This window comes from Simochromis diagramma, unplaced genomic scaffold, assembly GCF_900408965.1.
Source record: "Simochromis diagramma unplaced genomic scaffold, fSimDia1.1 OVJJ01000413.1, whole genome shotgun sequence".
In the NCBI taxonomy this organism is placed as follows: domain Eukaryota; kingdom Metazoa; phylum Chordata; class Actinopteri; order Cichliformes; family Cichlidae; genus Simochromis; species Simochromis diagramma.
Window position 1 is genome coordinate 3,363,894 of NW_024386948.1, and position 15,973 is coordinate 3,379,866.

The 15,973-nt window shown below is 40.2% G+C and overlaps 1 protein-coding gene and 1 pseudogene across 2 annotated transcripts; both read right to left on the reverse strand.

The window, feature by feature from the left end:
• Positions 1–992: 992 nt before the first annotated feature.
• Positions 993–4,623, reverse strand: LOC120737575 (polymeric immunoglobulin receptor-like). Of its 2 annotated transcripts, XM_040038372.1 has the most exons (8): positions 4,516–4,623; positions 3,761–4,099; positions 3,593–3,674; positions 3,183–3,409; positions 1,824–1,872; positions 1,656–1,738; positions 1,425–1,468; positions 993–1,311 (listed from the first exon to the last, which is right to left on the reverse strand). In XM_040038372.1, exons 1-8 carry the CDS (start codon positions 4,562–4,564, stop codon positions 1,270–1,272), a joined length of 915 nt encoding a protein of 304 aa, XP_039894306.1. In that variant the 5' UTR covers positions 4,565–4,623; the 3' UTR covers positions 993–1,269. The 2 variants fall into 2 exon arrangements, with proteins under 2 accessions (XP_039894306.1, XP_039894305.1); XM_040038371.1 differs by lacking the exon at positions 4,516–4,623 and having other exon boundaries at positions 3,761–4,247.
• A 4,024-nt stretch (positions 4,624–8,647) lies between these two features.
• On the reverse strand, positions 8,648–12,519 carry LOC120737535 (annotated as a pseudogene).
• Positions 12,520–15,973: the final 3,454 nt, after the last annotated feature.

Consider the following 15,973-nt stretch of genomic DNA (forward strand, 5'->3'; position numbering starts at 1 on the left):
GTGTGTTTCATCCACATGTAAACAGCTTTTTAGATAACTGAAAACAGCACTTTGGAAAACTGTTTACAGGGTGAAGGTTTTAGAAAGTTACTTTATGTGTTCACATGTGGACAAGGAAAACGGCTTCCAGACATCAAAGGTGTGGGTCTCTATTTCCTTCTTCGATGTCAGAATGTGCACAGTGTTGGTGATAGTTCGTCCTAGGCTTCTGATTGGCCAGCCTTTTAATACAGACAAGATTATATCGCCACCTGCAGCGCTGTCATGCTCTTGACAGTACTTGACATCATTTTTGCACTTTTGGCCCTTTTGAGCAAATACAGTACCAAAACCCCCTACTCAGTTGCATTATGTCTCTCAGCAGTAGTAGAAACTAAAGCAGAGCCCAACTTAAACTATAGTGTCCATATACACCACCTGTGAAACACAAACACTTAAACCCCAAGTGAGTGTTCCTTCTCTTCAGCTGCAACTTTGATTGGCAGATTCAATTCAGTTTAATTTTAGTTATCTAGCTCCAAATCACAACACTCGCCTCGAGGTGTTATATATAACTACAATGAGCTAACCCTGAACAAGAACTTTGCAACAGTGGGAAGGAAAAACTCCCTTTTCCTTTTAACAGGTAGAAACCTGTCAGAATCAGGCTCAGGGAGGGGAAGACATCTGCACTGACCGCTTTCTTGAGCAAGACAGGACAAATTAAATACACAGTGAAGGAAGGCCAGAGAGTAATAATGATGATTAAATGCAAAGTGGCATGTAAGCACAGAGAGAGTGAAAAAAGTGTAGTGAAGAAGAAACCATCAGTACATCATGGGAAGCCCCAAACACTCTAGGTCTATTGAAGTGTAACTAAAAAGGAAAGTTTTACGCATAGATTTCCACCTAAATGCTACTTTGTCATAAGACCCCTATAATGAGCAAAAAGGTCACAGGTTGCAAAAATATATAAAGTCTGGTACATAAATAAAAAGTCACATATAATTATACACGTGTATTTTGATTTATTTTATTGAGTCTAAAATACTGAGTCTATATAAGCCAAGTCTATAATGTGCCAAATTTATATTGCAGGAAGCAGAACATATAGCTTTGTTCAGACGTGGTTTGGTTTGGTAAAAAAACTGGACCAAAGACCATATGTTCTGTGTGGCAAATTAATAGAAAAATTACATTCAGTTACAAAGAGTAACAATTAACAATTCACAAAATGATCTTAGTAAGCAAGTAGGTTCATTGTACCCTTGTTGTCAAACACTTAATGTGTTACTTGCTTCGTTGCAGGTCTCTCATGCCCTTTGGATTATCCTGTAATTGACAGAAAGGAGAATGAGTGATCTAATCATTAAAAAATATCCCTGATAATTGTGTTTCTTAAGGAGTGTAATAGATCAGAGATGGCCATGATAATGGGGGCTTACAGGGAATATCTCTTCCGTCTGCTTAAAGCGTGAAGAAGCCTTCTCTAGAAAGAATGCCCAAAGTATAAATGCGAATTAGTAGTCAGATATATTTAATGCATTTTGTTATATCGTATAAATCTTTATTTATATATAGAATTTGTGGCTGATGCACGCGCACACACACACACACACACACACACACACACTTAATAACAATTTAAAATTCAAAGGAATATTAAGTTGCCTTACTGCGCAGTATCTTTCTTGCCAATACAGCCAAGCCCACTAGAAGCAGGAGAGACGAACACCCCACTATAGACTCCAACATGTAACTAGGAAGCAGGCACAAAGCAGACTAAGCAGACAATCCACCTTCGACATCCATTAAAGTGAAAATAAAGAAGTGCTGACTTTTACCGGTAACGGTTCCAGGGCTGACTCGGAGTAGGTGGGGATGTCACGGGCTCTGTTTTTGAAGGTAAAGATATTGTAGCGCTAAAAAAATACTGTAACAACTCTGTAAATATGCTGTGATAGGTAAAGAGTGTTTCCAGCATCCTAACATCAATATTGTTCATAGGTGACTTTTAATACTCGATACCCTGAACAAGTAGAGACTGGAGAGCCTCTGCCATCTGTCACAAGCACATATTGATCTTTAAAGCTGCTTCTTCCCATTTCAGCAGCTACAAGGTAACATGGAGAAAATGCCAAGCAATCACAAAAAAACTACAATGCATGATTTAAAATGCTAATAGGTTATGCAAATGATAAGCTGCAATCATTTATTTGTCTTGGAAATGTTGCTATTACTCTAACCTAAGAACACAGAGATGGTAAATATGCCTGTATTAGCATGTAAGGACTGTGAAACATGGGAAGGGTCTTAGTTTGTTTTCTTTCACTTAAAATAATGTTGTCTATAACACAAAATGGCATTATGTTTGTTAAAATCATTTGCAACCGATGATACACAATAATGACACAATCTCAGACTATGTCTGTTTAGCATTTTAGCAATTTTTGGTTCGTTCTACAGTTACAGGTCAATTTCATGTCAACGAGCTTTATCAGCCAAACATTCATTTCAGGTAATGATAAATATCATAGTTGTTTTTAATTGATTTTTTAAAAATCAACAGTTTCCATCATTTATTTTTTCCTGGCCATTTAGCTAAATGTCAAGTGTTGCTATTCAAATTAACACTAGGCTGCATTTAGAGGTGACATGTTTGCGAGGCCCTAAAACTAAAGAATTGTCAATTGTGTTACCTGTCACCCAGTTTTCCTTGATAACACATTCTATCATGATTTAGACTTAGTCTAATTAATGCACCACATGCTGATTTTGAGAGAAGCACTTAATATTTATAGAAACAGAGAGAGAAAATAGCAATGTTTTTATCTGAATACAGGTTTCTCTTTTCCTCTTAGTGCATGCCGTCAGCGGTGTTGCTCTTTGTATTTCTTTTACGGCCAACTGTGTTACATGTGATTTTTTTGTCATAAATCTTTTAAATGTTGGCTGAATAACAATAAAAATATACGGGGTGAATTTCTAGAGAGGGAAGTCTAGAGTTATTCAACATAAGGATGTTGACTAACTCTAGACTCCCTGTGATGAAAAAAAAAATCATCCTTGATGATATCAGCACACAGAAAATCCATAATGAAGTTTAATTATCACAGTTTCGAGTCAGTTAGACAGCAAAGCTCAAAAGTGTAATTTGTTATGTTTTTTATGTCTAAAATATAAAAGGCTCTTTATCAACTTACTAGTAGAGCCGTGTGGTCTGACCTGAACCTGTATGGCTACTTGCTGCTGCCCTGCAGAACATAAATACCAGTCAGCATCTCTCATCTGCAGCTTCTTTAAGGTTACAGTGAAAGCCCCAGTTCTGTCATCGCTGATGGTCACTGAAGTATCTTCGTAACTCCCTTCAGAACCTGTCGACAGACAGGAGCTCGGGTCTCCGCTCCGACACCACTTCTTCTCACTTAGTCTGTTGACAGGCAGTCACAGGAGAGTCAGTGAATGCTCACTGTCCACCAGCGTTTGATACCAATGAAAGTTTCTGGACAAATTCCCACATTTACTGAAGTGTGATCAGTGCTTCTTTAAGGACAGTTCTAAGGGTTTTAAAGGATAAAATGTGGATAAAATCCTCTGAAGGAAAACCAAATACCTGAATCTCTGAGTGTAAAGGCATTGAACCGTGAGACTACTTCCTTCTTCCCCACTCACCATGCTGTTCACAACTGACACACCTGCAGAGATCATGAAAATGCAACAAACTTCTTTAAAACTGTGGGCTAATAAATGTTTATCATCTCAAAATTTCTCCATTACTCACCATGAAACACTTTCACTTCAGTGTAAGCCACGTCATCAGCCCCTGATGCTAATTCCACACCACACGAGTACCACCCAGAGTCCGTCTCTTTCAGGTCGTTCATGGTCACTGTGAACATCAACCGGGCCGGGTCGTCAAAAATGCTCACTTTGTCTTCACTTGGATTGGCCGAGGAGGTCTCGTCAGTTCGGGCCAAGATCTCGCAGAAAATTCTCGTCCCCCCATGACACCAGTATTTGACATGGTTAGCATAGTGAGAACCATATCGACATTGGACAGTGAGGGATCCACCCTCCGGGCCAATAAACTCCTTCTGAGTGGTCACCCAGCAGAGAACAGCTGACAAGAAGTGGAAATGATTAAATGTTAAACACCAATTTGAAATGAAACTTTTAGTCATGACACAACTTTAACAGAGCAGTTGCTCACATCGGACACATGTTATCTATAAATAAAAAGGTGTGGCCTTTGGCAACACTTGCACCATATTAACCTGCTTCAGTTTCCTTTGTTACAAAGCACAGTTTCCTGCTTTAGTCTATTTAAGTTGCATGAAGATGTTTCACCTCTCATCCGAGAAGCTTCTTCAGTTCTAAGGGTCAAATAGTGGAGCGTCCCAGATTTAAACCCAGTGGGAGTAACCCCCCAAAGAGGGACGAAGGACCCCCTGATGATCCTCTACCTAATCTGAAAACAGCTTGAAAATCTTTTTTGTCTGACTTCTCTAATCAAATGCACACAGTCACAGTGAATACCTGGGATCCATGGTATCAGGCTGAGCGTGAGTATAAAGAGTCGCTGCATGTTCCCTCTTCAAGTTTGACGCTTAACAAGAAAGTGTTCTGTGTTGTGCAAACACAGACTCCAGATTCCACCATATATAAAATTTCCCTTTGTCATGTGACCATTGGGCAGATTCAGACGTTAACTACATAAATGCCAGATTGTAATGACACTGTAATGAACACTTCTTTAGATTTGAATTAGAATTTGATGAATGTTGTGTTGATGTTCTGCTGATTATTTTAACAGCTTTTCTCTGATTTTTATGGAATCTTTGACTTTGTTTGTTTATAATGTTTATAATGTCTCTTTATGATATGTCTAATGATAAGCAGCAATGCTTTTATAAAGATGTAACTCTGGTACAAAAGTTGATTCTGTTCATCTGGACGTAGCGTTTTGTGGGAGAAACGTTTCGTCACTCCTCCAAGTGATTTCTTCAGTAACAGCTGACTGCAGGTTTCCTCAATCTTATAAACAGTACATTTGCAATATGCATCGGGTACACTAGCTGCACAGTGGCTCAGAGGAAAGCACTCCAAGGGGTCATTAACACTGGCTGCCCTCCCCCCACACTGGAAGATCTAAACAATACCCGCTGTCTTAAAAAAGCTCAAAACATTATAAAAGATACCTCACATCCTGGGGACTCCCTGTTTGAACTGTGCCGTTGTTACTTCTGCAGTTGTTGCTTGACAGTTGTTGCTTCTGCTACAAGACCTTTTATGGTCATCTATTTCCTGGAAACATTTGTGATGATCTCAGAAGGGACATTTTTAGCCAGTTTGACCTTGCCAGCAAAATAACCCCTAAAATTCCCCGCTCTTTTCAGATCCCCTTACACAGAGCAATCGGTGTAAGGACTAATAGACTCAAACACAGTTTTTATCCAACTGCAATAACACGTCTGAATACTGCAAAAAAAGATGTCCATCACGCCACTCTTGTGGGAATGTATGTGAATGTTTGCTAATACTATTCCTATTATCACTTTTATTGTTATTTATCAATTTTATTGAATGTTACTGTTTTATTTATATTTTGATATTGTTAGGGATGATGCACTGATCGGGGACCATTTTTAATTTCACTGTACCTGTGACAATGACAATAAAGACATTCTGATTCTGAATTGTACTAGACTGTTACAGGGTCAGCGGATGCTGAGACCCAATTCTTTTGCTCTCAGGCTGGATAAAGAAGACGCAAACTCAGTGTATTCAAAATGTATGCTTTATTCAACAAAACCTTCCAGAAGGGAGATATGCACAGCCTCCTGCAGATCTGAGGGGCGCTCCCTCAGTCTGTTACATTTATAACTTTTGTTTTCAGCATCTGACTTTCCTGTTCTTCAGCCCTCTGTGTCCCCTGCGCCCCTCATGCACAGTTTTGATCAAAACAGCTCCTTTTATGATCATGCACCCTAACTCTGTCTCTTCCTTAATTTAAGCCTTCATTTCCTATGTGTGTGGGCAATCTACAAATTAACTATTTTAAAACACAGCAAGCTTTCTACCTAGTTCTGCTTCTCTGTCTATATTTATGACAATGTCAGACAGTTGTTAAATGTTGCTCTCTGCACCTCTAAGATAATGCAACTGTGCATCTACTCCTGCAATGCAGTTTTTGTGATAACTGGTTTGTCTAACTTCCCTCAGGAATGTCCAGCGGGGGTGAGTGACAAAGACTCCATTCTGCCGCCTTTTGTGTCAAGGGATAAACAGACTGTTTTCCCCAAGGCTGCTAACGCCAGCTTTATGAACCCCAGAGCTTGTGTTCCTCTGGTTCATGATAATAAAATGAGTGTTCATTTTGAGAATAATTACAGCTCTCTGGGCTCTAAAGACTGTGCAACTTTTGTCGCTCCGGAGCCAAGTGGTGTAAAGACTGTTTCTTCTGAGACTGCTTTGCATTCTAATGCACGCTCTATTAAGGACTCTATTTGTTTTGCCCCTTCTAAGCCCAAATTAATTTCTAGTGACTCTGTTTATCGTGACCCTGGTAACTTTGTGTCAGTTACTTCCCAGGCTGTAGTTCTCTCTCCTGCACAGTCTACTGTCCACCCATTAGTTCACTCCTCAGTTCAGTCATTAGCTGCACCACCTATCGATCGTGGCTCAAGAGTTGGGAGTTCGCCTTATAATCGGAAGGTTGCCAGTTCAAACCCCAGCTCCAACAGTCTCGGTCGTTGTGTCCTTCACCAGTTACCTACTGGTGGTGGTCAGAGGGCCTGGTGGCACCAGTGTCCGGTAGCCTCGCCTCTGTCAGTGCGCCCCAGGGTGGCTGTGGCTACACTGTAGCTTGCCATCACCAGTGTGTGGATGACTGGATGTGTAAAGCGGTTTGGGGTCCTTAGGGACTAGTAAAGCACTATACAAATACAGGCCACTTACCATCTATCCTGCCTTTACCCCCTCCTGTTTTTAGGGCTAGGTCAGCACAACCCTGAAACGACTGTTTTTCAACCACTGTTTCTAAGCAGAGAGACAAACCTGTTAACAATGGAAAGGTTCCTCAAAAGCTGGCTGTGACTCACTCCAGGGCCTCCCCAGAGGCTGAGTTTCAGCCCTCAGCCCACTCTGGACCCCTGGGAGCTAAGAACCCAGCTGAGGACTGCACCTGGCTGTCGCTGCCTGAGCAGGGTCAGTGCTCTGCGCAGCTGCAGTCTGCTCTGTGTTTTCCAGAGGCCCACGTGCCTGCCGGTTCAGCCCTGTGTGTGCCAGGGGCCCCTGTGCCCGCTGGTTCTGTGACTGTTTTCGCTGTTTGGATTCCTGGGGGGGGGCTCTTGTGTTGTTCTGTTCCGTTTCCGTTGTTCTGTTTAACAGTTACACATTTCATTATCCAGGCTCTGACTCTAAGTATTCATTTTAAAAATAAGAGAAGTCTAGGCTTTAATCCTAATAGATTCACTTCAACATTGAAAGAAATGTGTGGGAGTTAGGGTCCTTCTAGTGTCGCTGTTTAAAGGTAATTGGACACTTGGATGCATTGTACCTTGAAAAGTGAAGGCAGAGAAAAGGTGGAGAGAACCCCAGGTGTCTGCAGTAAAAGTCTGTGTGAGCATCTCCAGGGAAAACACAAAGTGTCTGCTGATGTCTAAGACTTAAAGCAGTCATTCACCACATGGTTTTCAGTTAGAATGATTAAATATGACCGGATGTGGATCCGTGCAATTATTCTCACACCCCTGAATTCTGCAGTAAAAATTGCTGCATTTTTATGGAACACTTTTCAATACTGCCGTAAATCCACTCCAATTAAAACTGAGTCTTGGCACATTAATACAGTATTCATTTCTTTATGTAGAACTGAATATGCTTAAGCTTAGACCCCGAAGTTAGAAAGAAAAAAAAAGGGGGGGGGGGGGGGGGACATTTTGGACTGTGGCATAAAATGGAAATGCACAACTTCTAAAGATGTGTGTTCCACCACTGAGCCTGGAGTCCTTTACTACAACCATTTGGATGTTAGAGTTTTCTTCCCTGCCACCCTTGAAAAGAAGAAAGGATGTCTCTTTGCAATAACCAGCACTAAATGGTCATTTGAAAAGCCAGATTTGAACAATCCTACTGTGTATAAGAAGCTGCAGAAGTTGGGGGGTGGGGGGATGCACAGAAATACAGTGCTGTGCAAAAGTGTGGAGTCACCACTACTTTCTTTATATTTTGCCAGGAAAAATGAGAAATAGGAAGCATGTGTAAATACATACAGAAATACTGCATATAATGCAAATAAGGGCCTTGTATAATCCTACCAAGCTTCAAAGTCAATATTTAGTATGACCACCTTTATTCTGCAACACAGCCTGAACTCTTTCGGGCAAGCTTTCATCTAGCAGTTCTCCGGGCTTCTTGAAGGCCATTCAAAGCTTTGGATGTTGACTGCCTTTTGTTCTGTTGTCTGTCAAAATGCTCTGACACCGCTTCAATAACATTTAGGTCAGATGGTATTAGATGGTGAATCAAAATCTAATGGTACTTTTCAGCATTCACAATACCGTCAAATCTGACAAGATCCCAACACCGCTGGCTGAAATTCCACCATCAAACCATGGCATAGCCTCCATTGTGTCGTGGAACACTTAGACGCACTTACATGTTTGCCTCAGCCAATGAAATTCATCACAACGAGATGGAGGACGGTGTGAGCGAACAGGAAGTCGGCGAAGGCTCTCTCTGGGGAGATGGACAGAAAATCTCATTTGTTCTGTGGGTTTATCTGGATGAAAAACTGAAAAACAAACAAGGGATTAAGTATCAGTACCTCTTTCACTTGCCAACTACTGCAACAACTGCAGTGGGGCTACAGCAGAGTTTTTTTTGTTGTTTTTTTCATGATAACTTAAATAGTTTTAAATATTAGGGTTAGTGGTTTAGAAGTTAAACACCAAAAGTCAGACAGCCTAATTTTTTCACAATTTTCAGGTCGTTACCTGTTTTTGCATTTAGGAGGAAATAGGAAGCACAGATACTATGCAGTATAGCTGAAATAATTAACTGATTAGCTGATTGGTCAATGCAGACTGATAATTTCCATTTTTTGTCATCCTCAAAACACCACACCTCCATCACATTTATAAACCAAATAAATTCTCATACTTGTTAATGTCCAACATGATGAGTTGTAAAGCCCACCAATTTACCAATGGGCTTAAATTACTGACTTCTAGTAGCTATTGGAAGAGCCGCTGGTATTGGAATTTATAACTGATGAGATATAAAAATCTGATAAAAAGTCCTGATAGGAGAAACGCCCTTTGACCATATTATGATTGCTGATGTTACATAGTGTGTACACCAGAGGGCACTCTGCAACTTCCTGTTGGCATCGCTTGTTTGTAATGCCACAAACAACAACAAGCTGACAGAAAAAGAAATTAGAGTTCACTAACAGCATCTTCTGGTGGTAAAAGTGCCACAGCAGCTATACACAGTTCAACAAATCACGTGGCAGTCTGAAGCGTGCATGCGTGAGGTTGTGTGTGTGTATAGTCGTGTCCAAATTCATGGGCTGCATCCTCCTGAGGACCCGGCCTTCGCGGTCTACGTGGGCCGGGTCCTCAGAAGGTCGGGTACACCGGAAGTAAACAGCTGTGGAATTGGACGGTCTAGCCTTCTGATTTGCGTCACCGCCGTCTCGGTGGAGTTTAATAAACTCGGCCGTCTGCTCCTTGCTATGTAAAATATAACAGGACACTGGCGTAAATTCTCGACCATCTCACACTTCTGCTTAATCAATTTTCTGTTTGCCGTTTATTCAGCTGTGTGAAAACCACCCGGGGGATTAATAAAGTTTTATTTTATCTAATCTAATCTAATAACTTTAATCTCAGCCAAACCGATTTACTCACAAACAAATAAAACACTGAAAAAAGCCCAACAATAACATTTAGGTTGTCTAAGTGACTTACATATTACGTTTAACCCGAGTAGCGAAACTCCGCGGTGATCTGAGATTTATGTGCCGGGAGTTGTACCGTTCTCTGCGGCTCTAGTGACCCTCGAGCTCTCGGCTAGCTATCGAGCTGGTGGGTAACAGACGTCTCTGAAAATGTTGGAGCGCTTTTGCAAATATGCGATATCTTGATAAACCGAGCAGATATTTGAAGTTTACACACCCACATTCTCGCCTGAAAATATGTTAAAAGTTTATTTTGTGACCCAGAAAGATTGATAAGAGTAAAATTAAAAACTTAGTAGCGGCCGCCATTGTTGAAAACTGGAGTTTGGCTGGGCCACGCTATGAATTCTGGGATATGGTAAGCCACAAAGGACACACCCGGCCCATCCTTCAAATTCGGGGAAAAGGAGGACAGTCTTCGGTGCGTCGCTGTGACATAATCGGCCTACAAATGCGTCCTCAGGAGGATGCAGCCCATGAATTTGGACACGACCCGTATATGCATGTGTGTGGGTCTGTTTGTTAGACACTTCCTGACATCATATATGGCGTGACATCTCAAGTCACTCCATTTAGGCATGACCTTTAAACACAAAAGCAGAAGTAAGCAATCCTGCTTAACTTAGAAAAACAAGAACTCGTGGTTTCTTGTGTGCAATGAAATATTATAGCGATGAGACTGCTTCCTACATCTTATGTTAGCACTTCTAAACCCGAAAATAAAGCTGCTAATCGTCACGCTCTTTCTGCACAATCACAACCATATTAGGACACATAAAAGCAGTGGTTATATATATATCTTAGCACAATCTCAAAAGCATCAACTCTAACATCCGTATTTTTAAATTTTTTATTTATTGTCCATTACAAACGCCAATAACAACACCTTTATAAATAAATTGATAAATCGATACTAGCAGCCACTTAAGGCTGGCTCCAAAAGCAAGTCAATGCCCATCTTAAAACCCTAATTTTACTCTATTTAAAAAAAATGCTGGCTGTCAGCCAGGGATACGCCTCAGCCTCTTACTAGATACACCAATGGAATGAATTTCAAAATCCTACATCAACTGGTTCTCAAGTTATTACATTCACAAGATTTTCAGAAAACTAGACCTCTGACCACTAACCTTGAGGTCGAGGTCAGTAAGATTTAAACTTGTCCAAGACTTTTAGTAGATACACCTTTGGTATCAATCTGAAATTCCTACTTCACTTTGTTATCCAGTCAACGCATTCATGAGATTTTCAGAAAACGTGACACCGTAGTCACCGAGATTTTTAGTAGATACACCTATGGCATCTACCTATGGTGTTAATTTGAGACTGTTTCAAATTGACGCCTATTGATAAAATCGCTTCATTTTTGAGTTTTTACATTCACCAACATGGGTGCCCATGTCCAGCAGGGTGACAGCAATACTCCATCAGCCTTTTATGACGGAGGGGTAAAATGTTTTGAGCCCTGAACAAAAAAAAATGTTTTAGCCTCAATGCATGGGTTCCCCTTCATAGCAGCTACACGGTGGTGTTTTTTCCATCTCCATCTGTATAGTAAAAATTTCCAACATGTTTGCACTTTTGGTACCTTGAGCATTTTAATAAAATTGTATAACAACTAGTTCAAAACCTCTGCACACCTGAAGGGACGACGAGCAACAAACTTCCACAAAAACAACTAAACTTAACCCTTCACACTGTCTCAATTACAGATGAACTTGTATTTTATTGTGTTAATGGAATTACCTGAGAAATGAGCCTATCCAAAATAGACTTGGTTTGTGCTTCAGTTTTTAATGAGTGACATTCTGGTATTTAATTACTTAACAAACATGTGCTTATTCATGCTAACAGTTTGAACCAAGCTTGCTATTGTTAGCTAATAACTTAGCCCACTATGCTATCATACAAACAATGTGATTGTTGGCTTTAAAAGAAAGAAAGAAAGAAAAAGAAATTAGTTTTTTAAAAAAAAACATGGCAGTTGACAAAACTAATATTTTGGCTTGGACATGCAGAGCCTACAAGTCAATAGTCAAAATCACTGTGTGACCATCTAACATTTACAGTCTTTGAGTCCATGGCCTTCCCATGCACCTGCGTTGGACATTCGTGAAAAGTTCAGGGCTACAGGAATGCATGAAAACTGCTTACTGCACATTTTCCTAGCTGCAAAATAAGCATCTGTGCAGCCTTAAAAATAATTAACCAATGTCACCCAAAAAGTTACTCGGTAAACCACGTGTATTCATTTCATTTTAATAAATAAATAAATAATCTGAAGTCACGCTACTAGTTTTGCATAGATAGCTAACATGTGCCTGAGCACACTTACTGGATCACCCCTTTTTGTATAAAAAATGTAATAAAATAAAATCACCGGCAACACGTTTAATCGAATAAACATTTACCTGCAAGAATAAAAGAGCCCACGCAAGAGATGAAGCCCGAGAGAAAGCTATTGAATGGAAAGGTGCCGACGAGGAGACAGTAGAGCAGGGGTCGGCAACCTTTCTGATGACGAGTGCCATCTAAAATTTCCTCAGAAGTCAATGTGCCATATGAGTGCATTAGCAATAAATTTAATAACGCTCTATATTAACATTTACACACTATATAGAACCACTTTATAGAATTATATTTGTTCGCAGATGTTGGCAGCTATCAGCGAATAGTTATCAGCTATTTTGAAACAAAAAAAAGGACTTTTTATCCATAACATGCAAATGCTATTTATGGTCTCCTCACAACACTGATAAGAAAAATAAACTGAGCCAGTATGGCATGTTTGTTAATACGGGGATACACATGTTAATCTCCAGCATTCAGACGGCTACCTGAGGACACTCTTCGTGTGGGAGAAAATCTGCTCACACAGATATGTGGAGCCAAATACTGTCAATAAGGCCTCTGCAATGTTCTGAAGACAGTAAAACTTGTCAGGTAGTGATGTCCAGGTGAAAATGCGGCTCCATGAACTGTGGGTTCCAGCTACGTTCATAGTTGTGCAAACATTGACCAACACAGAGCTGAGGTATTTATTTCAATCAGTTGCATTTGGATGTCACATTAACTGGCATTACCTTAGCCAGTTAATGCGAGACAAATCTAGCTGCTCATTAAAGCTTTCTGGTTTGATCAGAAAATAAAACATCGGTCCAAACGCCTGAAAGTCCCAAAAACGCATTGTGTCTCGAGTCTACGGATGTATCCGTGTATCTCCGTGGTGCTGATGCTGTGCTGAGCTCCTGAAGCTCCTGAAGCTTTTGAAGTGTCAGAATGTGGAAAGCCAACAACGTCCCTCTCACCAGTAGGCTAAGTTATTTTTAGCCAATTACAAGTTGAATCTGGTAGTCGGGGTTGTTAGCTAAGATACCGTCATTAAGAAGCGGCACAACTAATGTGTCTATGCGAGCTAATTTGCGATGTGCACCGCTGGCCTGGCCATTTATTTTTTGATGCACCTTCTCAGATTAATTCACTGCGTGTCGTGCACAGGGCTGGACTGGGACAAAGAATCAGCCCGGGCATTTTGACTAGAGACCGGCCCACCAGGTATTACAGCCATAAAGCCTTTGAATGAAAACAAACGCTGTTGTGACAGTGATGTACATTTTACATTCTATACATTTTACGTCAGATAAAAACTTTGGTTGTAAGATTTAGATAATTATTTAATAAAAGCTAGATATTTCAAAATGAGAATAAGAAAGAAAAGTATTTCTTTGTGCCCCCCTTTCCCTGTTAATGCCCTACCTGGCCCCCCTGGCAAAACTTTCCTAGATCCGCCCCTGCACAGTTACCAGCTGTCAGATACATAGAAAAGGATCCTGGTGTTATTTGTCTCTCAGAAACAGATCATAACTTCCCTTCAACTCATTCATGTCACCTAAAAGGTAAACCTGTTTCTCCATCACAGCTCTGATGATTCAGTAAGGACATCTCCTGGTTTCATCCTCGTGTTTCCCTCTCACCACAGATCCAAACCGACATCATGACCAGCAGCTTTACAGCTGTGGCTCCAGCAAACCTCAGCTGATACTAGAAATTAATGTTAAATAAATTCTAACAGCAGCTGATCAAGCTTAAACGTGCTGCTGTTGTTTAACGCGACATCATTTCATGATTGAAGTAGTAACAGTAGAGAGAGGGGGAGAGAATGAGAGAAGAAGAGGCAGCTGTGCAGCAAAGACAGAATAAATCCAGCTTTGTGTCTTTTTCATCCTATCTGAAGTCCGGGACAAACTGTGTTCCTTTTCAGCTCAATACAAAACACGTAATATTTTCTCTGAATACGGGACGATTACGTTTTTTACCTGATGGTTGGCAACTTTACTAACTAACCTTATGAATAAAACAAAGTTCACTATCAGTAACATCATAGCACCCACCTAATTGCTAGCTAGTATGCAGTGCGAGTTATTGTAACTGACTGTAAAAAGTCAGCACAACAAAAATAAACTCCACCTAAACATGGTTTATATCATCTGACCCAGATAGACTGCAGGTCATAACTTCTTACCTGAAGTTCAGTTGACACTCGGACTGAAGGCCGCCTCGGGTCTCTCCTCCTCCTGCTTCTCTTTCCTTCATCCACCTGCTGGCCTCTGTGGAAGCTCCGCCATAGCCACCACCAAACAACTGACTTATTTTTACACATCTGCCAGCATCTGGCCAATCCACCAGCTTTCATTGTTTATACCGTTACTAAAAGAAAAAAAAACTCATTACCCATAACAACGGAAAATCACCATTGATGGTGGGCCGGACTCAAATGTTACTGAACTTCTCCAGCTATGGACGTGCCATCAGTTAGCCCTTTGCGTGCCAGCTGTGGCACGCGTGCCCAGGGTTGCCGACCCCTGACGTATCTTAAAAGAGTTAGTAATTTATTTTATTACTACCTGTAATTTATTGCAGTTTACGTCTATTTGCTTAATTGTTTACTAAATGTTTGAGGTGTGAAATAAACTGCAATGGAGTTTGAAAACAAAATATGGGTGTGTGTGGTTGGAGGATGTGTTTTTGCGGGGGTGTTTAGGTGGGGGGGGGGCAACATTTTTCTTTTACAACAAAGGGGGGTTAGCAAAAAAGTTTGGGAACCACTGTCTCAACCTGTGAGAGAGACTTCAGTTCTTACATGTCAGCAGGAAGGGGACTGATCCTGCATGGATCTTTTACTTGAAAGTGTAAAACGGGAAGTGAAAAATAAATGTTGTTGTTGTTGTTTGTTTGTTTCTTGGCTGTTTCTTCATTCATGCTTCTTCACTTTCAGTACTTGTACCTGACCATCTTCAGAGGAATGTGTTTTTATTTTTGTTAAGTCACCAAACAATGAGCTGTGACTCATTCACTCATTTTTTAATGAGTCATTCACTCATTAAAAAATGTTGACCTATCACCTAGTAAGAATACGTAGTTGATTGTTGTTCATTTGCTGTATCTTTTATTCCTTGGCTTTTAAATCAGAATGAGTTTGTATTACTTTTATTTATCTTATTTCTCACTCAAATCTTCTAATTTTATGATTCTTTTTCTTAACTCTTGTCATATGTTTTTATTTCTTTTAATTATCTTAATTGTACAGCACCTTGGTCAACGGTTGTTGTTGTAAATGTGCTATATAAAGAAATTTGACTTTGACTTTGACTATATGCTATCTTTTTTTTTAATGCAGTTGTGAACTTTCAGAAGAGGTTCAGTAACATTTGAGTCCGCTGATCTAATTTATGGTTTTGATTAGAAAGAAGTAAATACAATGTTTTAGCTCCTTCTTGTTTTCTAAATTCTGTCTACTGCCTTTTATCCACAGAGTCCAACATTGTTCATTTTGGGACAAATACTGGCGTCCAAAGTGATGGAAGAGTGTTTGCTTTTGTTGTTCTTGTGTTTTTTCTTTGATGAGCGTAACCAATATGTATAATAATAATGAAAGTACTTTGTTGTGTCTCTTTTTCCATGTCAGTTGCTTTAATCATGTAAAATCCCTTTTTATCTACTTGCATTTTTTGTCCATTGTGGGTTTCCTTT